Source organism: Zonotrichia albicollis, chromosome 29 (genome assembly GCF_047830755.1).
Source record: "Zonotrichia albicollis isolate bZonAlb1 chromosome 29, bZonAlb1.hap1, whole genome shotgun sequence".
NCBI lineage: Eukaryota > Metazoa > Chordata > Aves > Passeriformes > Passerellidae > Zonotrichia > Zonotrichia albicollis.
This window is the reverse complement of record NC_133847.1, coordinates 6,782,405-6,809,991: the sequence shown is the minus strand read 5'-3', so window position 1 is coordinate 6,809,991 and position 27,587 is coordinate 6,782,405. Positions and strand designations below refer to the sequence as shown.

General features: G+C 54.6%; 2 protein-coding genes across 5 annotated transcripts; one reads left to right on the top strand and one right to left on the bottom strand.

Moving 5' to 3' along the window:
• The first annotated feature begins 256 nt into the window (after positions 1-256).
• On the top strand, positions 257-16,247 carry TMEM161A (transmembrane protein 161A). 4 transcript variants are annotated; one of them, XR_012577276.1, is made up of 14 exons: positions 257-368; positions 833-936; positions 1,016-1,096; positions 1,350-1,447; positions 1,572-1,728; positions 1,945-2,096; positions 2,270-2,330; positions 2,756-2,899; positions 3,116-3,229; positions 3,677-3,851; positions 4,629-4,725; positions 11,742-11,931; positions 14,691-15,924; positions 15,977-16,247. XR_012577276.1 is itself a non-coding variant. In XM_074528950.1 (12 exons), the coding sequence occupies exons 1-12, from the start codon at positions 366-368 to the stop codon at positions 11,780-11,782; spliced, it is 1,227 nt and encodes a 408-aa protein (XP_074385051.1). In that variant the 5' UTR covers positions 257-365; the 3' UTR covers positions 11,783-11,962. The 4 variants fall into 4 exon arrangements, 2 of the variants coding, with proteins under 2 accessions (XP_074385051.1, XP_074385050.1); XR_012577275.1 differs by having other exon boundaries at positions 14,691-16,247; XM_074528950.1 differs by lacking the exons at positions 14,691-15,924; positions 15,977-16,247 and having other exon boundaries at positions 11,742-11,962.
• Positions 12,239-27,587, bottom strand: SLC25A42 (solute carrier family 25 member 42). Its single transcript, XM_074528951.1, has 8 exons — positions 27,493-27,587; positions 21,383-21,499; positions 18,862-18,973; positions 17,106-17,131; positions 16,083-16,249; positions 15,166-15,282; positions 14,672-14,823; positions 12,239-13,430 (listed from the first exon to the last, which is right to left on the bottom strand). Exons 2-8 carry the CDS (start codon positions 21,458-21,460, stop codon positions 13,105-13,107), a joined length of 978 nt encoding a protein of 325 aa, XP_074385052.1. The 5' UTR covers positions 21,461-21,499; positions 27,493-27,587; the 3' UTR covers positions 12,239-13,104.

Genomic DNA, 27,587 nt, shown 5'->3' with positions numbered 1-27,587 from the left:
AGCTGAGGAGGGGGAGTGTGGGCCAGCCTGGGTGGGTCCCTGGCGTTTGCCCGAGGTTATCCCAGGGTGGGGATGAGGGAAGACACGCGGATACGGTTTATTACCGATATTATCGATTATCCATTATCCCGTGTGGGCTCGGCCCCGCCGGGACTCGAACCCGTAGCCCCGCCGCTCCGGGGAGGCCCCGCCCGCGGAACCGCGCGCCGAGCAGAGCCCGCCCCCTCCCACAGCCGCCCTGCCATTGGTCAGTAACCTGCCAATCAAAAGGAACGTGCCCTTGGATTGGTTGATTAGAGGGGCGTGGTTGCGGGGGCGGAGCGGCGGGAGGGCTTCCTGCGGGCGCCTTTGCGCTGACCCCCGGCATGGTGGGACCGGGACGGACCGGGGGGGAACCGGGGGGGAACCGGGGGGAAAGCGGGATGGAACGGGATGGTCCGAGATGGACCGTGGGTTAAACCGGAAGAAAACCGGGGGAAAACCGGGGTGGATCGGGGGCGGACCGGGAGTTCTGAGCGGGGTTGCATGGCCAGGCTGCCCGGAGGGTCCCAGGGTTGGGCACGGCCGGGGGTCCTGCAGTGACCGTGGCCAGGGGGTCCCTGGGCGGGGTGACCACGGTGACCGTGGCCTGGGGGTCACTGCCCGGGGGTCCCAGGGGGTCCCTGCCCAGGAGCTTCACATCGGGGGTCTCCCAGCGAGTGTCAGCCCGAGGTGTCCCCAGCCGGGACATAGCAGGGCATGGGGCCGTCCCCAGGTCCCCCCATCCCCGGTTACCCGCGGGTGTCCCCAGGTCCCCCATCCCCGTTGGTGACCCCGGTGGGTGTCCCGGCAGGCGGTGATGGGGGTGCAGGTGGTGGTCACCCTGCTGGCCGCCAGCCTGATGCAGAAGATGGCCCCGCACTGCTCCTTCGCCCGCTGGCTGCTGTGCAACGGCAGGTGCGGCTCTGTCCCTGTCCCCCGTGTCCCCCGCGCCCCCTGGGCACACCGCGCCCCTGTCACCCCCCTGTCCCCGCAGCCTGTACAGGTACAAGCACCCCTCGGATGAGGAGCTCTGCGCCCTGGCCGGGAAGCAGCGCCCCAAGAGCAGGAGGGACAGGTCAGCGTCACCTGGGGGTGGGAGCGGGACACGATCGGGGCTGGGGACACGTTTGGGGTTGGGGACACGTTTGGGGTTGGGGACAGGGATGGGGCTAGGGGCACACTTGGGGTTGGGGACACATTTGGGGCTGGGGACACGTTTGGGGTTGGGGACAGGGATGGGGCTAGGGGCCACCCCAGGGTGCCAGGGGTGACACGGGGACAGCCGGGTGTGACACAGGGACAGCCGGGCGCTGCTGTGCTCCCTGCAGGAGGGCCAGCGGCGTGGCCGAGGACAAGCCCCTGTCGGTGCCACGGGACATCGAGCTGCAGCTGGACACCAGCCCCATCACGGCCGTGGACGCGCTGGGTAACGCCCGGGGACGCTGCGGGGTGTCCCCAGAGCGGTGACAGACCTGTCCCCAGCCCTGTGCCATGTCCCCAGCCCTGTGCCATGTCCCCAGCCCAGTGACACAATGTCCCCGTGCCCGCAGTGCTGCGCCATTTCCTGGAGTACCAGTGGTTCGTGGATTTCTCCGTCTACGCCGGCGCCGTGTACGCCTTCAGCGAGGGCTATTTCTGCCTGGTGAGCCCGGCCAGGGAGAGCAACCTGGGCGTGCTCTGGTGCCTGCTCACCGTCCTCTTCTCCGTGTATCCTCAGTTCTTGGGGTCCCACGCAAAAAGGGAACCCCAGCACCGTTTTTCCACTCCCGTCTGAGGCATAACACTGAATTTTAGGGGGTGTTTATGAGGAATTCCGCAGGTGCCCCACAGAGGAGCTGGTGGTGGCTTCGTGGTGGGGATGGTTTGGGGTGGGCGGAGGCTTGGGGGTCCCTGCTGTCCCCATTTCCTTGACAGCATCCCCAGCAAGGTGTTCTGCGTGGTGATGCGTCACTATTTCCGCTCCGAGGAGGGCGGCGAGCGCTCCGTGTGCCTCACCTCGGCCTTCTTCTTCCTGCTGCTCGCCATGCTGGCCCTGGTGGTGCGCGAGGATTACCTGGAGTTCGGCCTCGAGGCCGGTGCGCGACGGGCACGGGGACAGGGCAGGGCAGGGGGCGCTGGGGACCCCGGCCAGGGGGTCACAACACTGCCAGGGGTCACTCAGCACTCGCAGGGGTCACTCCCCCTTTGGTCAGTCCTCACTCCCCCCTGGTCACTCCCCAGTGGTCACTCTCCCCTGGTCACTCTGCAGGCCTGGCCGGAGTCTCCTCTAACCTGGAGCCCATCCTGAAGCCGCGGGGCTGGGAGTGGACGTGAGTGGGGACCAAACCCCATTTTGGGGACATTCCTGGGAAGTTTGGGGTGGGACAGCAACATCACCCCTGTCCTTGTGTGTCCCCAGGCTGGCACAGCAGTGTCCCCCTGTCCCTGTGTGTGTCCCCAGGTTGGGCACAGCAGTGTCCCCCTGTCCCTGTGTGTGTCCCCAGGCTGGCACAGCAGTGTCCCCCTGTCCCTGTGTGTGTCCCCCAGCTGGCACAGCAGTGTCCCCCTGTCCCTGTGTGTGTCCCCAGGTTGGGCACAGCAGTGTCCCCCTGTCCCTGTGTGTGTCCCCAGGCTGGCACAGCAATGTCCCCCTGTCCCTGTGTGTGTCCCCAGGCTGGCACAGCAGTGTCACCCTGTCCCTGTGTGTCCCCAGGCTGGCACAGCAATGTCCCCCTGTCCCTGTGTGTGTCCCCAGGCTGCCCCTGGCCAGGCTGGCCTTCAAGCTGGCGCTGGTGGCCCTGAGCTCCTTCCTGGGCGCCTGCCTGACCTTCCCGGGGCTGCGCCTGGCACAGACACACCTGGATGCACTGAGCATGGCAGCTGGCAAGCCCCTGACACAGTGAGTGACACCTGGGGACACCTGGGGACAGCTGGGGACAGGGGGGGACACTGGGGGGACATCTAGGGAGGGAGGGCTCGGTGTCGGGACCCCCCAGCTCTGGGGGAGGTTTGGGGTGGGAGAGGAGGGGTCTGTGGGGTCTCTCTGGGCTCTCTGGGCTCTCTGGGGTCTCTGGGGGCTCTCTGGGGTCTCTGTGTTGGTGACAGTCCCTTGCAGGCTCCTGCTGCACGTGGGGTTCGTGGCCCCCGTGCTGGTGGTGCTGCTCTGGGTCCGGCCCCTGGCCCGGGATTTCCTGCTCCAGGCCCCGCTGGGCAAGCAGACGGTGCAGATGTGAGTGCCACAGCTGGGGGACATCCCGGTGACAGTGTGACCCCCGCGTGTGACGGTGTCCCCCAACATCCCCTGTGACCCTCTGTGTCCCCCAATGTCCCCCCATTGTCCCCTGTGACCATCCGTGACCCTCAGTGACCCCTGTGGCATCCAGTGGCCGCTGTGACCCTCTGTGTCCCCTGTCCCCTCTGGATCAGGGATCCCTGTCCCTATCCCTGGTGCCATCCTCGGTGCCATCCCCGGTGTCTCGTGTCCCCTGTGGATCAAGGGTCCCTGTCCCCACCCCGGTGCCAGCCCCGGTGCCATCCCCGGTGTCTCGTGTCCCCTGTGGATCAAGGGTCCGTGTCTCCAGCCCTGTCCCCACCCCGGTGCCATCCCCGGTGCCACCCCCGTGTCCAGTGTCCCCACCCCGGTGCCATCCCCGGTGCCACCCCGGTGTCCCCGCAGCCTGTCGGACGCGGCCTTTGACACGCTGCGCCTCTGGGCCGTGGTGGCGCTGTCGCTGCTGCGGCTGCTGGGGACGCGCCACCACCTGCAGGCGTACCTGGCGCTGGCCGAGCGCTGGGTGCGGCGCATGCGCCGCCAGGCGGGGCGGATCCCGGCCCGAGACATCCAGCGGCAGGTGCGGGGCGGGAGCGGGATGGGAACGGGGATGGGAACGGGGATGGGGATGGGGATGGGAATGGGAATGGGAATGGGAATGGGAATGGGAATGGGAGTGAGAACGGGAACAGGAACGGGAATGGGAATGGGAGAGGGAACGGGAGCGGGGATGGGAATGGGAATGGGAATGCTAATGGGAATGGGAACGGGGATGGGAATGGGAATGGGAACGGGGATGGGAATGGGAATGGGAATGGGATGGGAATGGGAGAGGGAACGGGAGCAGGGATGGGAACGGGAAAGGAAATGGGAATGGGAATGGGAACGGGAACAGGAACAGGAATGGGAAAGGAAATGGGAATGGGAACGGGAACGGGAACAGGAACAGGAATGGGAAAGGAAATGGTAATGGGAACGGGAATGGGAGTGAGAACGGGAACAGGAATGGGAATGGGGATGGGAATGGGGATGGGAACGGGAACGGGAACGGGAACGGGGATGGGGATGGGGATGGGGATGGGAACAGGGATGGGGATGGGGATGGGAAAGGAAATGGGAATGGGAACAGGAACGGGGATGGAACATGGGAACGGGATTGGGATCAGGAATGTGATCAGAATCAGGGTCAGGATTGGGATTGGGACCGGGAACGGGGTGGGGATCAGGGTCAGGGTTGGGATGGCCATGGGGACCAGGCCTGGGATTTGGGACTGGGATCAGCATCGGGATCAGAATGGGGATTGGGATTGGGGCATGGCTGCCAGGGTTTGCGCTGGGGATTCCCGCATTCCCGCAGATCTCCAGGATTTACTGCTACGTGTCCGTGGTGAGCCTGCAGTACCTGGGCCCCGTGATCCTCACGCTGCACTGCGCCCTGCTGCTCAAGACGCTGGGTGAGCAGGGGCTCGGGGGGCTCGGGGGGCTTTGGGGGCAGCAGGAGGCCACCAGGACCCCAACTGTCCCCGGCTGTCACAGCCCCCAGCTCTGGATGTCCCCTGGTTCTGTCCCCTGGTTCTGTTCTGGTTTGCAGTGGGGACAAACTCAGTGCTGGGGCTGTGCCACCAGCAGGGCTGGGGCACGGGGACACGCCAGAGCTGTCCCCTGTGTCCCCCAGACCCCATTCCTGTCCCCTGTGTCCCTCAGACCCCAGAGCTGTCCCCTGTGTCCCCCATTCCTGTCCCCGTGTCCCCCAGACCCCATTCCTGTCCCCTGTGTCCCTCAGACCCCCATTCCTGTCCCTGTGTCCCTCAGACCCCAAACCTGTCCCCTGTGTCCCCCATTCCTGTCCCCTGTGTCCCCCAGACCCCATTCCCGTCCCCTGTGTCCCCATGCCCCCATTCCCGTCCCCTGTGTCCCCATGCCCCCATTCGTGTCCCCTGTGTCCCTTAGACCCCATTCCTGTCCCTGTGTCCCCAGACCCCATTCCTGTCCCTGTGTCCCCCAGACCCCATTCCTGTCCCCTGTGTCCCTCAGACCCCCATTCCTGTCCCTGTGTCCCTCAGACCCCAAACCTGTCCCCTGTGTCCCCCATTCCTGTCCCTGTGTCCCCCAGATCCCATTCCTGTCCCCTGTGTCCTCCATGCCCCCATTCCTGTCCCTGTGTCCCCCATTCCTGTCCCTGTGTCCCCCATTCCTGTCCCTGTGTCCCCATGCCCCATTGCTGTCCCTGTCCCGCAGGCCAGCACTCCTGGGGGCTGTACCCCGCCGTGTCCCCCGCCGTGTCCCCAGCAGCGCCGGTGGCCCCGCCGCGCCCCGAGGGTGGCCCTGGGGACGCCGAGGACGTGCAGGTGGTGGTGCAGGAGATCTCGGGGCTCCTGGGCTGCATCTTCACCCCGCCCTTCTTCCGAGGACTCTTCTCCTTCCTCACCTGGTGGGTGGCTGCCTGCCAGGTGGTCACCAGCCTCTTCGGGCTCTACTTCCACCAGTACCTGGCAGCGTCCTGACTGGGGGGACTGGGAGGGACTGGGAGGAACTGGGAGGAACTGGGAAGGACTGGAAGGAACGGGGTGCTGCCGGTCCCTCATTGCTGCCCTGCCTGCTTGTGCCACTTTGAGGACACCTGTGGGGACATTGGTGCCACTTTGAGGACACCTGTGGGGACATTGGTGCCACTTTGAGGACACCTGGGGGGACATTGGTGCCACTTTGAGGACATTGGTGCCACCAGGACGGGTTTAGTGCCACCGCTGTGCCTGTCCCTCATGGGGACACTCCAGTGCTGCCTTTTCCTGGCGGGCAGCGGCTCCGGGCGTGCTGGGGACACGCTGGGGACATCCAGGAGTGGCACCAGAGATTTCGGGGTTCTTGTGGGGTCTCTGCATCGCCGTGCTCCGTGTGACCCCAGCAGCCTTGGGGGTGGCTGCTCCACAATAAACAAGTGACACCAGTGTCGTTGTCACCCAGAAGCTGCTCTTGGTGTCCCCAACTCCCCCAGCTTTAGGCGCCACCCGGGAGGAGCAGACCTGTCCCTGTCGCTGTGGTCACCCGGGGCTGGTGACACTGCGAGTGGGGACAGGGTCCCTCTGAGCGCAGCGTCCCTGGGGTCACCTCAGGCTGGTGACACTGCGAGGGCTGACAGGGCCGGGGTCCTTTCCCTGTCCCTGGGGTCACCTCAGGCTGGTGACACTGCGAGGGCTGACAGGGCCGGGGTCCTTTCCCTGTCCCTGGGGTCACTCAGGGCTGGTGACACTGCGAGGGCTGACAGGGCCGGGGTCCTTTCCCTGTCCCTGTGGTGGGGACACACAGGGTCCCCGCGATGCGAGCTGTCCCTGGGTGCTGCAGCTCCGTGTAACGGGATTAGCAGCTCCGGGCTGCCCGGAGAAAGGGCCGGGGCTCTGATCCTGTTTGATGGCCTTGTAATGGTCCCTAATTCCCTCTGCCGAGCCGGGAGCAGCAGCAGCAGCAGCGCTGGGCCGGGGTTAACTGGGCTAATCCAGCTCCTCCTCCTGCTGATGCTTCTCGGGAATCCTCGCTGTGTTTGAGGAAAAACAATTAGAAAAAATAGAGGGGGAAATTCGCATTTTGTAAGTGGGGAACCCAAAGCCCAGCCCAGTGGGAAATGGGGAACCCAAAGCCCAGCCCAGCCCAGCCGGTTGGGAAGGCGCCGTGCGGGGGCGTTCCCGCAGGGTTTGGGGTTCCGGGGGCGCAGGGGCTGTGCCCGCTGTGGTGTCCCCGCTCTGGTGTCCCCGCTGTGGTGTCCCCTGTGCGGTGGCGGTGTCGCTGCTCCGCTCTGGTGTCCCTGCCCCGCTCTGGTGTCCCCTGTGCGGTGTCCCTGCCCCGCTGTGTCCCCGCTCTGGTGGCGGTGTCCCTGCCCCGCTGTCCCTGCCCCGCTCCGGTGTCCCTGCCCCGCTCTGCTGTCCCTGCCCGCTCCGGTGTCCCCGTGGCTGTCGCTGTCGCCGCCCCGCCTGTCGCCTGTCGCGTTGCCAGGGCCGGGGGCAGACACGCAGCCGGAGCGTCCCGCGGGAGCTGCCCAGACGGGTGACCCCGGCCGGCGGCGACAGTGACAGATCGAGCAGCCGGCGGCGCAGACACGGCCCGGGCACCGAGGGGCCCCGCGGGGTTTGGGTCTGGGGGCTGCAGAGCCGTGGGGCGGGCGCGGGGGCAGCGGGAGGGGATGGGGAGCTGGGGGGATCTGGGGGGATCGTCCTGGCAGGGACGGATGTGGGGAATCCATTTCCACCCCATTTTATCCCTAATGGGAGCCCTAACAGCAGGGGAGGAGGGGAATCCATTTCCATCCCATTTCCACCCCAAATGGGATCCCTGGCAGGGAAGGATGCAGGGAATCCTTTCCACCCCACTTTATCCCAAATTAAATCCTGATATAGAATCCTTTCCCATCCCAAATGGGATTTGGGAGGGATGTGGGGAATCCTTTCCACCCCACTTTATCCCAAATTAAATCCTGATATAGAATCCTTTCCCATCCCAAATGGGATCCCTGGCAGGAGGGATGCAGGGAATCCTTTCCACCCCACTTTATCCCAAATGAAATCCCTGACAGAGAATTCTTTCCCACCCCATTTTATCCCAAATGGGATCCCCGGCAGGGTTTGTGATGGGATTTCTGAGGGGTTTTGAGGTTTTTTTTGGGAGGATTATGAAGGAGTTTTAAAGGGGTTTTTTTGGGAGGATATGAGGGTTCTTTTTTGAGGGTTTTTTGGGAGGTCGTGAGGAGATTTTGGGCAGAGGATGTGAGGGGGTTTTTGGGTGGTTATGAAGGGTTTTTGGGGGGGATTATGAAGGTTTTTTGGAGGGGTTTTGAGGGGGTTTTTTTGAGCATTGTGAGAACATTTTTTGGAGGGATGTTGAGGGGTTTTTTTGAGCTTTGTGAGGAGTTTTTTGGGGTTTTAAAGGTTTTTTTGGGGGAGTTATAAAGGTTTTTTTGGGGGGGTTATAAAGGTTTTTTGGGGGGGTTTATAAAGGTTTTTTTGGGGGGTTTATAAAGTTTATTTGGGGGTGGGTTTAAGGTTTTTTGGGGGGGTTTATAAAGGTTTTTTTGGGGAGGTTATGAAGAGCTTTTTTGAGGGATTATAAAGGTTTTTTTGGGGGATTATAAAGGTTTTTTGGGGGGGTTATAGAGGTTTTTTTGGGGAGGTTTATGAGGTTTTTGGGGGGTTATAAAGGTTTTTTGGGGGTTATAAAGGGGTTTTTTGGGGGGGTTTAGTGTTTTTCGGGGAGGTTATAAAGGGTTTTTTTGGGAGAGGTTATATAGTTTATTTGGGGGTGGGTTTAAGGTTTTTTGGGGGGTTTATAAAGGTTTTTTTGTGGAGGTTATGAAGAGCTTTTCTGGGGGATTATAAAGGTTTTTTTGGGGGGGTTTATGAGGTTTTTTGGGGGGGTTCTAAGGGTTTTTTTGGGAGTCAGGAGCGGTTTTTAGTCCGGGATCCCCGAGCTGGGGAGGCTCCACTGCCCGAGCCGACAGCGCCACCTGCTGCCACCGCCGGGGAACAGCGACAGCGCCGGGGCTCCTTCCCTTCCTCGGGATCCCCAAAATCCCAGCAAATTCCCGGCAATCCCCCCAAAATCCCAGAAAATTCCCGGCAATCCCCCCAAAAATCCCAGCAAATTCCCGGCAATCCCCCCGAATTCCGGCAAATTCCCGGCAATCCCCCCCAAATTCCCAGCAAAGCCCCGACACAAAGCACGGCAGCAGATCGGTGTGGTCAAGGGGGCACAACCCCCCCAAAAAAAAAATTTAAAAACCCTAAAAATCCTCACAAAAAAACCCCTCAAAAATCCTCACCAAAAAAAAAATCTCAAAATCCTCACAAAAAAACCCCTAAAAATCCTCACAAAAAAACCCCTCAAAAATCCTCACCAAAAAAAAAATCTCAAAATCCTCACAAAAAAACCAAAAAAATCCTCACAAAAAAACACCTCAAAATCCTCACAAAAAAACCCTCAAAAATCCTCACCAAAAAAATTCTCAAAATCCTCACCAAAAAACCCCTAAAAATCCTCACAAAAAGACCCTCAAAAATCCTCACCAAAAAAAATCTCAAAATCCTCACAAAAAAACACCTCAAAATCCTCACAAAAAAACACCTCAAAAATCCACACTACCCTTAGAAAAACCCCCTCATAATCCCCCAAAAAACTCCTGATAACTGCCCAAAAATTCCTTAAAAAACCCTTCATAATCCCCCCAAAAACCCCTTAAAAAAATCCCCAAATCCTTTCACAAACCCTCATAATGCTCAAAAAACCCTCACAGCCCTAAAAAAACGCCCCTCACAACCTCCCCAAAAATTTCCTCACAGACCCCTAAAACTCTTCACAAACCCCCCAAATTCCCTTCACAAACCCTCATAATGCCCAGAAAACCTTCACAGCCCTCAAAAAATCCTCAGAAAAACCATCACAATTCCCCCCAAAAATCTCCACACAAACCCTCAAAAATCTCCTCATAACCACCCAAAAAACCCCCTCAAAATCCCCTCAAAAATCCCCCCAAACGTTCCAGGCCTGAGAACCAAGAGAAGCCGTGGAGAGCCCCAGAGTCAATCGTATTTTTTATTAAATATACATCCTCTCTTGGCACAAATCTTAAAATATATAAACATTATATAACAAAGTGTCTTCACTGCAATAAAATAGAATCCAGATCCAAGAAAAGCCGTCAAAACCGACACGCACACGTGGATGGTGAGGGCACGGGAAAAAGGCAATTAACAGTGTTTGTGCTAATTAATTAATTAACAGATGCATAGACCACACAGGCAGTGACCGGTGCTGGGACACCCTGCAGCTCGTGGTGATTTTGGGGGGAAATGTGGGGAAAAAAGGGGGGAAAGAAAGGGGGAAAGGAGGGAGGAAAGAGGGAGGGAAAAAGGGGGAAAAATGGGAGAAAAGGGGGAAAAATGAAAAGGGGGGAAAAGAAAAGGGAGAAATGAAAAGGGGAAAAAGGGGGGAAAAGAAAAGGGGGAAAAAGAAAAGGGGGAAAAGAAAAGGGGGAAAAGAAAAGGGGGAAAAAAGAAAAGGGGGGAAAAAAAGGGGAAAAAAGAAAAGGGGGAAAAAGAAAAGGGGGAAAAGAAAAGGGGGGAAAAAGAAAAGGGGGAAAAAAGAAAAGGGGGAAAAAAGAAAGGGGGAAAAAAGAAAAGAGGGAAAAAAGAAAAGGGGGAAAAAAGAAAAGGGGGAAAAAAGAAAAGGGGGAAAAAAGAAAAGGAGGAAAAAGAAAAGGGGGAAAAAGAAAAGGGGGAAAAAGAAAAGGGGGAAAAAGAAAAGGGGGAAAAAGAAAAGGGGAAAAAGAAAAGGGGAAAAAAGAAAAGGGGAAAAAAGAAAAGGGGGAAAAAGAAAAGGGGGAAAAAAGAAAAGGGGGAAAAAAAAGTGGGAAAAAGAGGAAAAAGGGGAAAAAAGGTGAACAAAAGGGGGCAATGAGCCCCTAGAAGGTACAAAGTGAAGATCCCAAACCAGCCAAGGAGCTCACAAAGTTCCCCCAAACCATCCCAGGGTGCCTGAAGTTCCTGGAGCATCCAGGCTGTGAGGGGAAAACGTGCTTGGGCTGTTGGGAAAATGCGAAAAAGCTGCAATTTTGACGATTTGGGTGCGTTTTTCTGGACCTGGTTTTCTCGAAGTGCCAGTGCGGGGCTCAAGGTGCAGGAAGAAGCAGGAGGGGGGAGAGGGAAGGGAAAACAAAAAGCACAGAATTGGTGGTGATGCTTTAAGGACCCGTGAGAAAGGGGAGTGGGAAATTAAATTCGAGAGGAATAAAGTGGAAAATTAGGGAATTGCAGGAAAGGAGAAAAGGACAAAAAAAAAATGGGGAAAAACTCCTGTTTTGAGTTGTTTCCTTTCTCAGAGCTCTCCCTGGCCAGCACACCTCAGAAAAAATCTGGAACGTGTGTGAATCCATGCAGGGAAGAAGAGAAGGGAAGGGAACACTCTGTTTCCCCTTTTCTACATTCAAAAAAAGGGAGAAAAAAAAAAAAAAAAAGCTTTTTAAACCAACCCAAAGCAGCAACAGGCTCTGAGAAACAAAAGCACCAAAACCATCAGAGGCTGAACTCAAGGACAAACACCCAGCCTGCAAAACCTGTGGGGAAAATTGGCTGAAATTCCGAATTTCAATCAGGTGCAGCTGCTAATTAAAGAAGGGCTCGTCAGCACCCCCAGGCTCCTGGAATTCCTGCTTTTCCCAGCGGGGAGGGGACAAGGAGGGACAGGACATGGGACATGAACACTGCTGGGAGTTCCTCCCTCTGGATCAGGACTGGAGCAGGGTAAATCGGCTTCTCCATTGGAGAAAAGAAACGGGGGCCTGAGCAGGGGAAAGCAGAGCTGGGGGTTTTGCACAGCCCCCAGACAATGACACAGAACTCGTGGCCACCACCTCCCAAAGCACAGGGATCCTCGATTCCCAGGGAAATGGGAGAATGTGTCACCCTGATAAAATAAATCCCTTTTGCAGTGCTGGGAACGCTCGGTGTGCCCACACCCCCTGATTGCTAAGGAAACATTTGGCATCGGGAGCAGCTCCGTGCTCCCGAGAAGTGCAAAGACAAAAAGGAAAGGAGAAGGCTGCTCCTGCCCCCTTGTGCAATTCCTTCCACTGCCACCCATCCCAAGTACACAGCAACCAGGAAAGGACAGGCTTGAAGGTAAATTTTATCTTTTTCCTTACATTATAGACTCTCTGAAAAAGGGATTTTTCCACCTTGGTTTGTGTAATCTTCCATCAGAGGAGCCTGAAGTCTGCTCTGACCTCTGAATTTAACAGAGGGATGGATCACCCAATAAAAAAAAATCTGCATTTCCCTGAAAACTGATTGGAAAGAGGAACAGTGGGAGACTCTGGAACCCCAGCTGGAAGTGATTGGCACTGCAGGGTTAAATCCAAGGGGATTTCAGGGCTGGAGCAGTGAGGGATGAGCCGGTGAGCAGAGGTGCCAGGACCTACACAGCAGGTACCACAGGGGACACCAGGACAGCTCTGTGGGGACAGCCCGGCTGCAGCAGGGCTTGCTCTGCCAGGTAACACTGAGTGAAACCCTTTGGGGGGTTTGCAGGGTGAGCAGCTCCTCCCTGAGCGCTGCAGCCCTGGAAATGCTGCCCCTCCAGGGCAGGGCACACAGCAAAGCACAGATCAGCTGCAGAGCATCCAGTGTGCAGCCCAGGCACAGCCCCTGCCCGGCCACACCGACAGCACACAGAGCAATCTCCTCATGGAAGGGCCAGAACCGCCCCACTCTGTGCCTCCATCTTTGGTAATCTCAGAGGGACACCACAAACGAGGGACATCGATGCAGCGCAACCCAAAGCCAGGGCAATCCGCGGGGAAAGGGCAGCATTCCCAGCCACAGGAAACAAACATTCAGCTTTCGGAACAATGTAGTGTCCTGGGCCTGCTCTCAATTCCCTACGGCCTACACTGGGATATTGCACTTGGCAGAGTGCAGGGAGCTACGGCCCTGCCCCTTCCCAGAGCCAGGGGCTCCTTCCCAACAGCTCCGAGCCCCCTCTGCCACCACCCACCACCCACCTGTGCCCACGGGGAGCCGGCTGAGCAGCCAGGAGCAGCACAGGGCCTGGGAGGCTCCACTCCTGGGGCAGAGTCCAGCAGAAGGCTGAGGCAGCTGCCTGGGAGGACTCAGCTCTGCAGGATCGGGGATTTCTCACTCGGGGAACGGTTAGGCTTCCAAATTAAAAAGGGAAAAAAAAAAAAACCAATCCGGGAACAACAGGGGAAAAACCCCCACCAAACGGGCGAGTTCCCAGCGTCAGGAGCACGTGGGAGGCCAGGGAAGAAGGAGCTGCTCTCTCACAGGAAGCCACTACCTGTCGAGGCCGGGGCCGTGCTGCAGCTTGCGGAGCAGGATCTGCGTCAGGTCGAAGGTGGTGAAGCTGATGCCCACGGCGATGGGGCCCTTGACCCAGTTCATGCTGAGCCCCTTGTAGAGGCCCCTGACGAGTCCCTCCTCGCGCACGATGTCCTGCATGGTGCGCAGGATGGAGCTGTAGGTGTGGCCCAGCACGCCGGCCGTCTGCATGCGGCGCCGCACCACGTCCAGCGGGTACGAGGCCGACTGCCCGATGAGGCCGGCGCACGCCCCGAACAGCAGCCGCTCCGGGGGCGAGGGCTGCACCTTCCCACTGTGCTCTGGGGACACAGAGTGGGGGCACCTTGGAATTCACTCACAATTAAAGTTTTGTTACCCAGGTTTCATTCCCCCCTCACCCTGAACAGCAGCCGCTCCCAGAGTGAGGGCTGCGCCTTCCCGCTGTGCTCTGGGGGGGACAGAGTGGGGGGACCCTGGCAATTCACTCACCATTAAAGGTAATTAAATTAAATTAAATTAAACCCAGGTTTCATTCCCCCCTCGCCCCGAACAGCAGCCGCTCCGGGGGCGAGGGCTGCGCCTTCCCGCTGTGCTCTGGGGACACAGAGTGGGGGACCCTGGCAATTCACTCACCATCAAAGTTATTTAAATTAAACCCAGGTTTCATTCCCCCCTCGCCCCAAACAGCAGCCGCTCCCAGAGTGAGGGCTGCGCCTTCCCGCTGTGCTCTGGGGGACACAGAGTGGGGGGACCCTGGCAATTCACTCACAATTAAGGTTTTGTTACCCAGGTTTCATTCCCCCCTCGCCCCAAACAGCAGCCACTCCCAGAGCGAGGGCTGCGCCTTCCCGCTGTGCTCTGGGGGACACAGAGTGGGGGACCCTGGCAATTCACTCACAATTAAGAGAACAGGGTGGAAGGATGGAGAGTTCCTTCCTGAGGTTGCGCTCGTGAGGTTTTGTTACCCCCAAATCCCAAAAACTCAAGGTTTTGTTGTCTCGCAAGTTGCTCCCCTGAGGTCTTGTTCCCCAGAGTGAGCTCCCAAAGCTTTGCTGCCCAAGTTTTGCTCCCAAGGTTTTGTTCCCCAGGTTGAGCTCCCAAAGTTTTGTTCCTTAGGTTTTGCTCCCCACATTGAGGTCCCAAAGTTTTGTTTTCCCCAAGGTTTTGTTCCTCAGGTTTCATTCCTGAGGCTTTGTCCCCCAAGTTTTGTTCCCAAGGTTTTGCTCCCCAAGTTTTGCTCCCAAGAAAAATCTTCAGAAAGGGTCCCCAAATCACTAGAAAAAGACCCCAAATCACTAGAAAAGCACCCCAAAACATTACAAATAGTCCCCAAATCACTAGAAAAGGTCCCACCAAACAAAACCCCGAGTGATGTCACATTTACTGACATGTCACAGCTACAACTCCCCAGATTTTGCTCCCAACTTAGTGCACAACCAAGCCCTTCTCCACCAGGAAATTCCCCTTTTTCCCTGCACAATTCAGGCCCAGCTTTCCTTGCTCCCACCCGGAGCTGCCCAGACCCCTCAGCACCCCAAACCTGCAGCATTCCCAGCTTTACCTGCGTGCACTTTCTTCAGCGTCTCGTAGGTGAAGAAGCTGAGGCCAGCGTAGGGGATGACGCCCAGGATGGTGGGAGTGAAGCCCCTGTACAAAGTTTTCAGCCCCTCCTCGCGGGATATGCGGATGAAGACGTGCACAATGCTGCTGTACCTGCCGTGGGGACACGGGGAGAGCAGACCTGCGCTGGTCAGCGGCTGGGGTGCTCCCAGCAGGGCTCCCTGATGGATTAATTGGTAATTAATTCGGCTCTGAGCTCATCGGGCAGCTCGGAGGGGGTTTCAGCTCTCTTGGGTCCTCCTGGGTCCAGCTGCCCTCCTGAACTGCTCTCCCAGTACCCATCTCCTCCCACATCCACGCCTCTGGACATTGAATCGCTGCTCAGACCCTGGGCTTTATCCCACCAAAGGCTCCCAGCAAGAATTGACCCAAAAAAGGGCAATAAAACCACGTCACCTCTTAAAGAACCCATAAAGCTGTGTATGAGGCACTTACATCTCCTTGGGCGTGACAGCCATGCGGGCACGGACCATGTCCAGGGGGTAGGTGAGCATGGCAGCCGTGGTGCCAGCCAGGGAGCCGGCAATGAAGCGAGGGAATGGCGTCAGTGCCCTGGAGTGGGGGGAGAGAGGAGACCAAACGTCACCTGCAGCTGCAGATCCCACTGGAGATTCCCCCTCACAGTTTCCTTCCCCCTGGAGCTTCTCCCTCCAAGGTTCCACCTCACAGCTTCCCCTCAGAGCATCGTCTTGGAATTTCCCCCTCAGAGCTTCCCCTCACAGGTTCCCTTCAGAGCTTCCATCTCAGAGCTTCCCCCTCACAGTTTCCTTCCCCCCGGAGCTTTTCCCTCCAAGGTTCCTCCTCACAGCTTCCCCTCAGAGCATCCTCTTGGAATTTCCCCCTCAGAGCTTCCCCTCACAGGTTCCCTTCAGAGCTTCCTCCTCAGAGTTTCCTCTCAGAGCTTCCCCTCATATCTTCCCCTCAGAACTTCCCCCTCAGAGCGTCCATCTTGGAGCTTCCCCCTCACAGTTTCCTTCCCCCCAAGAGCTTCTCTCTCCAAGGTTCCACCTCAAAGCTTCCATCCTGGAATTTCCCCTCACAGCTTCCCCCTTGGAGCTTCCATCTCAAAGCTTCCTCCCCAGAGCTTTCCCCTCACAGCTTCCATCTTGGAGCTTCCCCTCACAGCTTCCACCTTGGAAGCTCTACCTCAGAGCTTCCCCCTTGGAACTTCTTCTCACAGCTTCCCCCTCAGAGGTTCCACCTTGGAGCTTCTCACAGCTTCCCCCTTGGAACCTCCACCTCAGAGCTTCCATCTTGGAGCTTCCCCTCACAGCTTTCCCCTCAGAGCTTTCCCCTCAGAGCTTCCATCTTGGAGCTCCCCCCTCAGGACCCCGAGCCCCGCCGCCTCTTACTTTCCCTGGAATCCGTAGTAGTTGCCCAGGATCTGCTTGTACTCCTCGTGGGCACAGAACTGGATGGCGGCGTAGGGGATCACCCGCACCATGGTGGCCGAGTTCCCTCTCCAGAGGCTCCAGAAGCCCTCGTTGAGGTAGGTGTGATAGATCAGCCTGTACGCTTCCTGAGGGGAAAAACCACCCGTGGGGAGCAGGCCGGGGGATAAGAGTGGATAAATCATCTGTGGGGAGCAGGCCAGGGGGATAAGAGTGGATAAATCACCCGTGGGGAGAGGAAAAATCACCCGTGGGGAGCAGGCCGAGGGGATAAGATGGATAAATCACCCGTGGGGAGCAGGAATGCAGGGCAGGGAGCCGAGCCCACAGATTAACCCCTCCAATCCCCTGCCCACAGAGCTGCCATGGCCTCCCCGGCACACCCACATACTTTAAAACACAGTTTGTGTGGAATAAATGGATAAATAAATAGAAATTAATTAAAGGGAAATATCAAAACTGCACTGTGCACTTGTTTTTCAGAGCATTTCCATGCCCAGATCCCAGAATCCAGCAAGGGCAGAGTGAAGCTCCAGGCAAGAGCAAGGAAGGGTTTTTAGATCCCAGCCTGCCTCATTTTCCCTCTCAGGGAAGGCACAATTTGCACAAAACCCTTTCCCAACCCAAATTCATCTCCCTGGGGCCAGGCAGGAACATTTGGATCACACACACCACACATGGAAAAGCTGGAATGCACAAGGAAAAAGCACTCAGGAAGCCAGGAGAGGGATCAGATCCCGGATTTAATTCCCTGTAAATGCTGAACAACTCCTGTGTGGTTGGGGAAAGGGAATGAGCACTAAAAATGGTCCCAAAATCACCAGGAAAGGTCCCCAAATCACAAAGAATGGTCCCAAAAACACCATTCCCAGCCTTTCCCTCTATGTTTTCATGGAATGCTGCTGATAAATCCCCAAAAAAGTGAAATATCAACAAAAGATTAATTAAACACTTCAGAGCAACAGCAGACAGACATCACCTCACCTTGGCAGAAAATCTTTTTGAAGACACTAAAAATAAAAACAACAACAAAAAAAAGAAGATTAGGGCTTGCAAGGCATAAAAATAAATATTGATCCATGAATCCCTAAATAACGGATAAATAATCAGGTGTTTTGTCTAAAGGGATAAAAATAGAAGGAAAAGAATGAATGCAAGAGGAAATAGAGATTCTTTGTCTTCTAAATGCTCCCATAATTTAGCACAAAAGTAAATTTTTTTCCCCTTGCTGCCTGTTAGGAAAGTTCAGTTTGTGCAGAATAAATGAATACATAAAAACAATTAATGAGAGAAAACCCATCAAAACTGCACTGCTCAGTTATTTTTCAGAGCATTTCCAGCCTCATTCCAGAACGCAGCGAGGGCAGAGCGAAGCTCCACGCAAGAGCAGCTCCAGCCCAGCCAAACTCAAATCAACTCCCTGATTTTTCTATTTTTTTCCCCCCTTCCCCTGCATCCATCCAAAGTGACAGCACCTCCTTATCCGTGGCAGGGTTTGGGAGCAGGATTTGTTTGGCAGGAAGGGAAAGCCCTGGCTGGAAAGCTTTAATGAACGTGGCTCCAATTAAGGGGCTGCTGCAGCTCCTGCCTGGCTCATCTGAGGCTCTGGGAGCCTCTCGAGTGCATCCAACAATTCCATGCAAATCCATTTTTCCCCACTGCTGCTCCCCTGTGCAATTCAATGCTTTTATTTGTTTCATTTGGAATTTTTCTTTTTTTTTTTTTTAAGGAATAAAAACTACCTCGATGAACAGTGACGGTTATCAAGGGGGTTTTGTTCCTTTAAAAAATTAATAGAAATAATAAAATGATTGAGTTGTGGGAAATTTATTGAGTTTGGGATGGCAAAGCTCATCCACCCCTCTGCCATGGACACTTTCCCTATCCCAAGCCCCATCCCTGACTCAAGGCATCACTTTGATGATCCAAAGATATTTTCCCTTCTTGTAAACAGAGAATAAAACCCCTTAGGGCAGCAAGAACCTAAAAAAACCCTATCACATCCCAAAAAACTGCTCCCATTGGAAGATTTTAATCCCATCCTTTCCAGCCCCTGGGATGGGCTGAAGCACACAGGGAATTTTGGGAATGCCCAAATTCCAGGAGATGCCCTGGCCCAGCCCAGCTCCGTGCCCCTGATGTCTCCACCCCAAAATGAACCCACGTGTGTGGTTTGGGTGGGAAAACCCCAAAATTCAGGTGCCAGGGGCAGCCCCAGCCCCCCTGATCCACATCCAGCAATTGCAGAGCTCCTTGCTCTGCCCAGAATGAGAATCACGGGAGCAGAAATCAATTCTAAATTAAATGTCAGCCAGGGATTAGGCTGAGCCCAACTCAACTAATCTGGGACGTCACCAGGCTTAAAATTCTTGGCTTTCCCAAATGTCCACTGAATTAAAGGCCTGTGCTGTTCCCTTTGGGGTAATTGGAGGAGCTGCACTGCAACAATCCCCAAATCCTGCTAAACACAGGGAAACTCTCTGTTCCTCTCACAGGAATGGGATTTTCTGTGGCAATTCCGGGGTGCCAGAGCACACAGATCCGGGCATGGGCAGCTCCAGCGCCTGCTGCCTCTCATTTTGGGGAGAGCTGACACAATTTGGGCACCCAGCCCTCAGCAGGGAACCCTCACAGCCCGATTCCCCCTTCCCAGAGCCTCACATCTCCAGGGCAAGGAGCTGGATGAGCACAGAGGGCACAAAATTAACAACAATTGGGGAAAAAAGCCCGGAGGAGTCACCTTGGAACATGATTTTTGTCCTGTCCAGAGGAGCCACTGCAGTTTTAGCCACAGCCCCAGCCAGAGCCCCAGACATCAGCGAGTTCAGCACTTTCTTCTTCTCCTGGTTATCCTGGAAAAAAACAAAAAACATTGGATAGAGGGGAGAAAATAAATAAATCAATGCCAGAAGGAATAATATTTCACCTTTTGTGCAGCATTCCCCCCAGGGCCAGGATTTGGGTCAAAATGTCTCACTGAGTTTCCAGCACAGTGCATTCACTGCTGGTTGGACTGGGAGGCAGAATTCCGAGCATTCCTCCCGCATGTGTTGTTTGCTCCCTGTTATTTCTCTTTCTTCTCCCTCCCCACGGTTTTGGGCACGGGCAGAGGGGAAGTTTTGGAGAGAAGCCCCCCAGCCCTGCTCCCACACCATTGCCGAGCTCCTGAGGGTCAGTCCAGGCCGTTTTCCCCTTCTGTGGTGGAATGAGAGGGATTTTGCTGCTGGCATTCCTGCCACAGCTCACAGTTATAAAATCAGCATTTTTGTCCCACAGAGAACAACAACAACAACAGGAAAAAAAGCCACAAAATCCAACCCAGTGGAGGCTGTGGAGCGAGAACAAGCCCGGGCTTGATGTGTGAACTTTTGCCACTCCGTGGAGGAGAGGAGTTAACATTTTCCTTGTGTTTCCCAACCCCAGAGTTAATGTTTATGACCCAAAACCCCTGGGTCAGCTCAATTCCCCCTCCCCAGCCGTGCAAAGGTGAACTTCAGCCCCAGGTCTGGGTTCAACCCAGCAAGGCTGGGAGGAATCTGCCTTCTCCTGAGCTTCCAGGGGCAGGGAAAGCACAGAGTGGGGCGGCCTGGACTGGGAATGCTCCTGGGTGCCACTGGGAATGCTCCTGGGTGTCACTGGGAATTGTGTGCTGTTACTGGGAATGGTCCTGGGTGTCACTGGGAATGCTCCTGGGTGCCACTGGGAATGCTCCTGGGTGCCACTGGGAATGCTCCTGGGTGCCACTGGGATTGGTCCTGAGTGTCACTGGGAATGCTCCTGGGTGTCACTGGGAATTGTGTGCTGTTACTGGGAATGCTCCTGAGTGTCACTGGGAATGGTCCTGGGTGTCACTGGGAATGGTCCTGGGTGTCACTGGGAATGGTCCTGAGTGTCACTGGGAATGGTCCTGGGTGTCACTGGGAATGGTCCTGGGTGTCACTGGGAATGCTCCTGGGTGTCACTGGGAATTGTGTGCTGTTACTGGGAATGGTCCTGGGTGCCACTGGGAATGGTCCTGGGTGTCACTGGGAATGGTCCTGGGTGTCACTGGGAATGGTCCTGAGTGTCACTGGGAATGGTCCTGGGTGTCACTGAGAATGGTCCTGGGTGCCACTGGGAATGGTCCTGGGTGTCACTGGGAATGGTCCTGAGTGTCACTGGGAATGGTCCTGGGTGTCACTGAGAATGGTCCTGGGTGTCACTGGGAATGGTCCTGGGTGTCACTGGGAATTGTGTCCTGTTACTGGGAATGGTCCTGGGTGCCACTGGGAATGGTCCTGGGTGTCACTGGGAATGGTCCTGGGTGTCACTGGGAATGGTCCTGAGTGTCACTGGGAATGGTCCTGGGTGTCACTGAGAATGGTCCTGGGTGTCACTGGGAATGGTCCTGAGTGTCACTGGGAATGGTCCTGGGTGTCACTGAGAATGGTCCTGGGTGTCACTGGGAATGGTCCTGAGTGTCACTGGGAATGGTCCTGGGTGTCACTGGGAATGGTCCTGGGTGCCACTGGGAATGCTCCTGGGTGTCACTGGGAATTGTGTCTTGAATGTCACTGGGAATGGTCCTGGGTGTCACTGGGAATTGTCCTGTGTGTCACTGGGAATTGTGTCCTGTTACTGGGAATGGTCCTGGGTGTCACTGGGAATTGTGTCCTGTTACTGGGAATGGTCCTGGGTGTCACTGGGAATTGTGTCCTGTTACTGGGAATGGTCCTGGGTGTCACTGGGATTGGTCCTGGGTGTCACTGGGAATGCTCCTGGGTGTCACTGAGAATGGTCCTGGGTGTCACTGGGAATTGTGTTCTGTTACTGGGAATGCTCCTGGGTGTCACTGGGAATTGTGTCCTGTTACTGGGAATTGGTGGAAGCAGCTTGGATTGGGAATGGTCACTGGGAATTGTCACTGGGAATGGTCCTGTGTGTCACTGGAATTGTCCAGTGTGTCCCTGGGAATGCCCAGCCCGTCCCCAAAGGGATGGGAAGGCCTGGTTCCCCTCCCACCCCACGGATTGCAGCTTTTGGGAGCCCAGAGCTCAAAGCCCAGCCTGGTTTGGGGTGGAAGGAGCTGCACCCAACTCCCCCAGACCCTTGCAGGGCTGGAAGCAGAGGTGAGGTGGGGTCTCACCTGAGGGAGGAATTCCCTCCCTGGAGCTGCAGAGGGAATTCCCTCCCTGGAGCTGCAGATGGAATTCCCTCCCTGGAGCTGAGATGGAATTCCCTCCCTGAGCTCCCCGCATGCCCAGCCCAGCCCCTGCTCTCACCTCTGCAGGAATCCAGGCTGGGCCGGGCTCCACATCCCTCTGGAATTCCACTGGAGCTTCTCTCACACCATTACCCATACCAGTGACACTGCTGCGGGGCCAGCCGAGCTCCAGCTCCTGAATGCAAAAACACACAGGAAAAACGTCAAAAACGGGAAATATCCCGGTGATACAGCACAGGCTCAGGGAGCGACCCAGCCCCAGCTGAAATTCCTCTCCCAGCTCCCAGGAAAAGGGCATTCCCAGGATCCTGGTGCCATTGCCTTCCTTTGAGGTGTAAATGGATTTTTAGAGGTGCCAGATAAAATTCATATCAACCCTTCTCACCCCACAAAGAACTCAGCTGCAATAAACCACCAAAATATCCACAATTTCCAGGGAAAAGGGGCAGATCCTGCCCTCTCCCAGTGAGCACTTTGGTGGCTCCTTGGGACTGCTGAACAAGACACCAGAGAAGGAAGGTGGAAATTTAAAATATCCACAATTTCCAGGGAAAGGGAGCAGATCCTGCCCTCTCCCAGTGAGCATTTTCGTGGCTCCTTGGGACTGCTGGATGAGCCACCAGAGAAGGAAGGTGGAAATTTAAAATATCCACAATTTCCAAGGAAAGGGAGCAGATCCTGCCCTCTCCCAATGAGCATTTTGGTGGCTCCTTGGGACTGCTGGATGAGACACTGGAGAAGGAAAATGGAAATTTAAAATATCCACAATTTCCAGGGAAAAGGGGCAGATCCTGCCTTCTCCCCATGAGCATTTTGGTGGCTCCTTGGGCCTGCTGAACAAGGAGACACTGGAGAAGGAAAATGGAAATTTAAAACCCTCTGGAGAAAGGGGATAAAATAGTGCCAGGCCTGAGTTCCCCCGGAGCCAGGGGAGGTTATTCTGGGCACATCCAGCGCCTCACACGTGCCACAGGGGCCATTGTGGATCTCCCCGGGCTCCCTCTCCTCTCAGCTCTTTCCTGCTCTCAGATGGCCCCAACCGAGCTACAGGAGGAAAGGTCAGCCCGACCTTGGCTGCAGAGCGTGCATGAAGGAATAATTCCATTGAAACACAATAATTGCTTTTTTAGCTCTGCCTGTCTGATATTTCTGCCTTTCATGCTGCAGCCTGTCCAGCCTGGAGTCTGCAGGGCTGGAGTTGCTGCTGTGCCAACCCTGGAGCTGCTCAGAGGGGCCCTGCAGGGACCCAAACCCCTTTTCCAAGGCACAGAGCTGCTCCCACAGCCCCATTTGGAGGGTGAAATGATGAGGAAATGAGAATTCCTGAATTCCTGAATTCCTGCATTCAGGCACCTCCTGCCCCAGCACCTCCCTCCCTCGATGCCTGTGAAACCCCAGCACAGCAATTTGCTTACGTGGGGATAAAAAACCATTCCCAGCCTCTTTTTCCCCTTTTTTGACAATCTCAGGTACTTTCTGCTTGTCAGCACCTTTCGGACGTGCTGACCTGCTTTTCCCCCTCATGAATGAACGCCAGCCCTCATTTCCCAGCCTGGCAGCAGATCTCAAACACAGAGCTCAGCCCGGGCTGAACTCGGGCATGACCAATTTGGGATGAAGGAGCCTCATCCTCGCTCCAGAGTGGGGAAAACACCTGGAGGCCTTTAATTAGCCCACAATTAACGGTGCTTGGGGTCGGGGAGGACTTTTAGGATCATCTCATCCCACCCCACACCTTCCACCACCTCGAGCTGTTCTAATCCAGCCTGGGATGGGGCGGCCACGGCTCCTCTGGGGATTCCCTCACCCCAAAATTCCCTCATCCCAAAACTCCCTCACCCCAAAATTCCCTCACCCCAAAACTCCCTCATCCCAAAACTCCCTCATCCCAAAACTCCCTCATCCCAAAACTCCCTCACCCCAAAATTCCCTCATCCCCAAAATTCTCTCATCCCCAAAATTCCTTCATCCCCAAAATTCTCTCATCCCCAAAATTCTCTCATCCCAAAATTCCCTCATCCCAAAATTCCCTCACCCCAAAATTCCCTCACCCCTAAAATTCCCTCACCCCAAAATTCCCTCACCCCAAAATTCCCTCATCCCCAAAATTCCCTCACCCCAAAATTCCCTCATCCCAAAACTCCCTCATCCCAAAACTCCCTCACCCCAAAATTCCCTCACCCCAAAATTCCCTCACCCCAAAACATCCAGATCATCCAGAATTATTATTAATTATTTCTAATTATTCCCAATTCATTTCCTTCCCTTCTCACTCCTCATCTCCCAGGCCTGGAAAAACACCCCTCATTTTACAACTTTAAATTTTACACCTTTGGTTGTCAAATTCCCTTTTTTTTGTTTTTGGACAGGTGCAGATTTTATCCCTGCCCTGCCTGCAATAAATGTAGGTCACAATATCAGATCTATCCCTGCCAGAAATAAAAATAACCCTCCTTCCCTTCACCCCCCAGAAAAGAAATGGTGCTAAAGGGCAAAGGAATGCAAAATGCAACTTTCTGTTAAAACACAACAATCGGGAAAGAGAGGCCTGGAGGGGAATTTGCCAGATTTAAATGATGGCATTAAGGCTGGATTTATTTTTGCATCATTTACTCCACAATATTCCCTTTTATCCTGTTCAGCCACATTCCTTCTCTATTTTTGGTGCCTGAGCTTACAAACACCTGTTTGTGTGCTCCATTCTACACATCAGCGTGCCCAGCTCCAGGGCAAAAATAGCTTTTATTTATTTCTTATTTTTACTCCCTTCTGCTGGCCCCAAAGCTGGATTTCATTCTGGCCTCGGGCTGGATTCTGAGGTCAGGGGATTATTCTGACCAAGAATTCACATTGGAGCCACAAAACCCAAAAATTACCTTAAAATTTGGTCTGAATTAAAATTTTGGGGTCAGTTTGCAGGGCCTGGGAATAATCAGAATAATGGGAATAATGGGAATAATCACAATAACGGGAATAATCTGAATAATTGCTCCTTCCCACAGCCAAAATTCCTTCACACAGCCACAGAGTGATCATTCAGATTATTCCTGTTATTAGATTATTCCCATTTTCCCCATTATTCAGATTATTCATATTATTCCCATTATTGGATTATTCCCATTTTTCCCAGTGATTTGGGAGCCAGCAGAGGAAACCTTGGCAAGGGCAAACAGAGCAATTATTCTGATTATTCCCATTATTCTGATTATTCCTATTATTAGATGACTCCCATCATTTAGATTATTCTGATTATTCCCATTATTGCCATTATTCAGATGATCCCCATTATTGGATTATTTCCATATTCCCACTTTTCCCAGGGGTTTGGAGGCAGCAGAGGGAACCCTGGCAATGAAACCCAGAGCGATTATTCTGATTATTCCCATTATTCCAGTTATTGCCATTATTCAGATTGTCCCCATTATGGGATTATTCCCATTTTTCCCGTTTTCCATGGGATTTGGGAGAGCTCTCCCTCCCTCCCCCCGAGCAGAGCCCTTATCAGCAGCAGCGTTATCTCGGGGAGGGCACAGCTCCCACAATTCTCCTTTTTCCAAGAAAAAAACCCAACCCCAACCCCTCCCTGAGCTCCAACGAGCTGCTTTTAAAATTTAAATTTGATTGTTTTCTGGAAAATCAGGCAGCACTATTGCTGTTATTCATAATAAGCATAAAACAAAATTCATTCACCAAAAAAAAAAAAAAAAATTCAATTCACTTTTTGAAGTAAAAAAAAAAGGAAAAATCAGAATAAATCCTCCTCCAAGTAGCAGCAAAGTGACTCAAAACCAAAATAACTCCTGAGGGTTTTAATTTTTATTTTCCTGACAGAAACCTGTTGGACCTGTCCCAAACCCATCCCAGCTCAGGGCCCTGCTCTGAACTCTGTGCAACCTCCTGAAGCCAAACCTGTCACACCAAAGCCACCTGGAGCAGGGCAGAACAAATAAAATAAAATAAAATAAAATAAAATAAAATAAAATAAAATAAAATAAAATAAAATAAAATAAAATAAAATAAAATAACAATTAAATACTTGGGGTTGCCAAATTCCCTTGTCAGAGGATTCCTGCTGAAATCCAACCCCAGCACAGCCCCAGCCCCTCTTTCCTCAAGGTCCCAGTTTGGGAAAATAAATATAAAATAAAAATAAAGATAAAATAATAAAAAATTTAAAAATTAAATTAAATTAAAATAGAATAGAATAAAAATAAAAGTAAAACAAAATAAAAATAAAAATAAAAATAAATGAATAAAAGAAAAATAAAATAAAAATAAAATTAAAAGTGAAAATAAAATAAAATAAAAAATAAAAATAAAAAAGAAAATGAAAATAAAAATAAAAATAAAATAAAAATAAAATAAAAATAAAATAAAATAAAATAAAATAAAATAAAATAAAATAAAATAAAATAAAATAAAAATAAAATAAAATACAATAAAATAAAAATAAAATAAAAATAAAATTCCGAACTAAACAGGACTTGCACAGCTCCGTGGATGCTCAGGGCCGGAACCCAGCCATGGTGATTTTGAATTCCTGTCAGCCACAGGTTGGATTCTCTGAGTCGTTTAAAACCTCAGGATGTTGTGAAAATACTCCAGAAATGCACCTGAGCCCCGGAGGAGCAGCCAAACCCACACTGAGGGCGGTGCAGCTTCAAAACCAACCCAAACCAGCGGGCAGGAGCGAAAAACACCAAAAACACACAAAAAATGGGGAAAAAATCCATAAAGCCACAGAAAAAAATACGAAAAATCCATAAAGCCACAGAAAAAAAGGGGAAAAATCCATAAAGACACAGAAAAAAGGGGGGAAATCTATCAACATACATGAAAAAATGGGAGGGGGGAATCCATCAACATACACAAAAAATGGGGAAACAATATATAAAGACATTAAAAAATGGAGAAAAAATGGGGAAAAAATCCATAAAGACACACAAAAAATGGGAAAAATATCTATAAACACACACCAAAAAAAGGGGGAAAAATGCCATAAATGCACACAAAAAATGGGAAAAAATGCCATAAATGCACACAAAAAATGGGAAAAAATCATTAAGACCCAAAGCACATCCGGGCAGCCCGGCCGCAGGGTTTGGGTGGAACTCGGCCAATTCCCCTGGCCAGGCTCCGGCATTTCCAGCGTTTCCCCGCTCCCTCCGCACCCCGACAGCTCCGACCCCGCCGGGAGCTCCTCGGAGCGCAGAGCACGGAGCTGCGCGAAGTTCTTGGTTCTTTTAATTCCAGATAATCCAAATTTCACACCCCCTCTGCTCCCCGCGTCTGTCCCGCAGCACAGAAACTTCCCTGGGCTGGAAACTTCGGTTTGTTGGAGATTGAAATTATCCCCAAAAAAATCGCATTTATGGTTTGGGGCCGGAGGGGAACAGAGGCGGCGCGGAGGGAAGGTGGCAGGGCAGGGACAGGGCCGAGGGGCTGGCGGGGCACGGACGGGGACACTGGGGAGGAAAAGGGACACCGGGACACACCGGGACACACCGGGACACACCGGGACACACCGGGGAGGAAAAGGGACACTGGGACACACCGGGACACACCGGGACACACCGGGACACACCGGGGAGGAAAAGGGACACTGGGACACACCGGGACACACCGGGACACACCGGGACACACCGGGACACACCGGGAAGGTGGCGGGGCACAGAGAGGAGCCGGCAAGGCGGGACTAGGGCAGGTTGGGGCTGGGACAGTGAGGGAAACAGGGAAAGCAGGGGCCGGAAAACGGGCAGGGAAACAGAACAGGTGGGGAAAGCTGGCAGGGAAGAATGCAGGGAAAAGGAGCAGGGGAAGCGCAGCCCTCGCTCAGCCCCGCCGGGAGCGCTCCCGCAGCCCGGGCGGTGCGGGCCGGGCCTCCCGCGCGGTGCCGCGGCCCGGAGCGAGCGCAGCCCAGCCCGGCCCCGCTCCCCGCGGCCCAGCCCGGCCCGGCCCCGTTCCCCCGAGCGCACCGAGCGGCCCCGCCGCAGCCCCGGGCCCGCCCGGCACGGGGTGACCCCGCGGGAGGCCGCGCCAATGTCACCGGAGCCTCGCGCCGCCGCCACGCGCGGGCCGGCCGGGCCCCGGCAGCCAGGCCGCGGTGTCGGGGCACCGGGGCCGCGTCACTGCCCGCGGCGGGGCCGGCCCGGCCCGGCCCGCACTCACCGGCTCCGCTGCGCGTCCGCCCCGGCCGCGTCCGCCGCCGCCAGGCCGCCCCCGCTGCGCCGCGGGAGGCGGGGCCCGCCCCGGGGCGCGGCCAA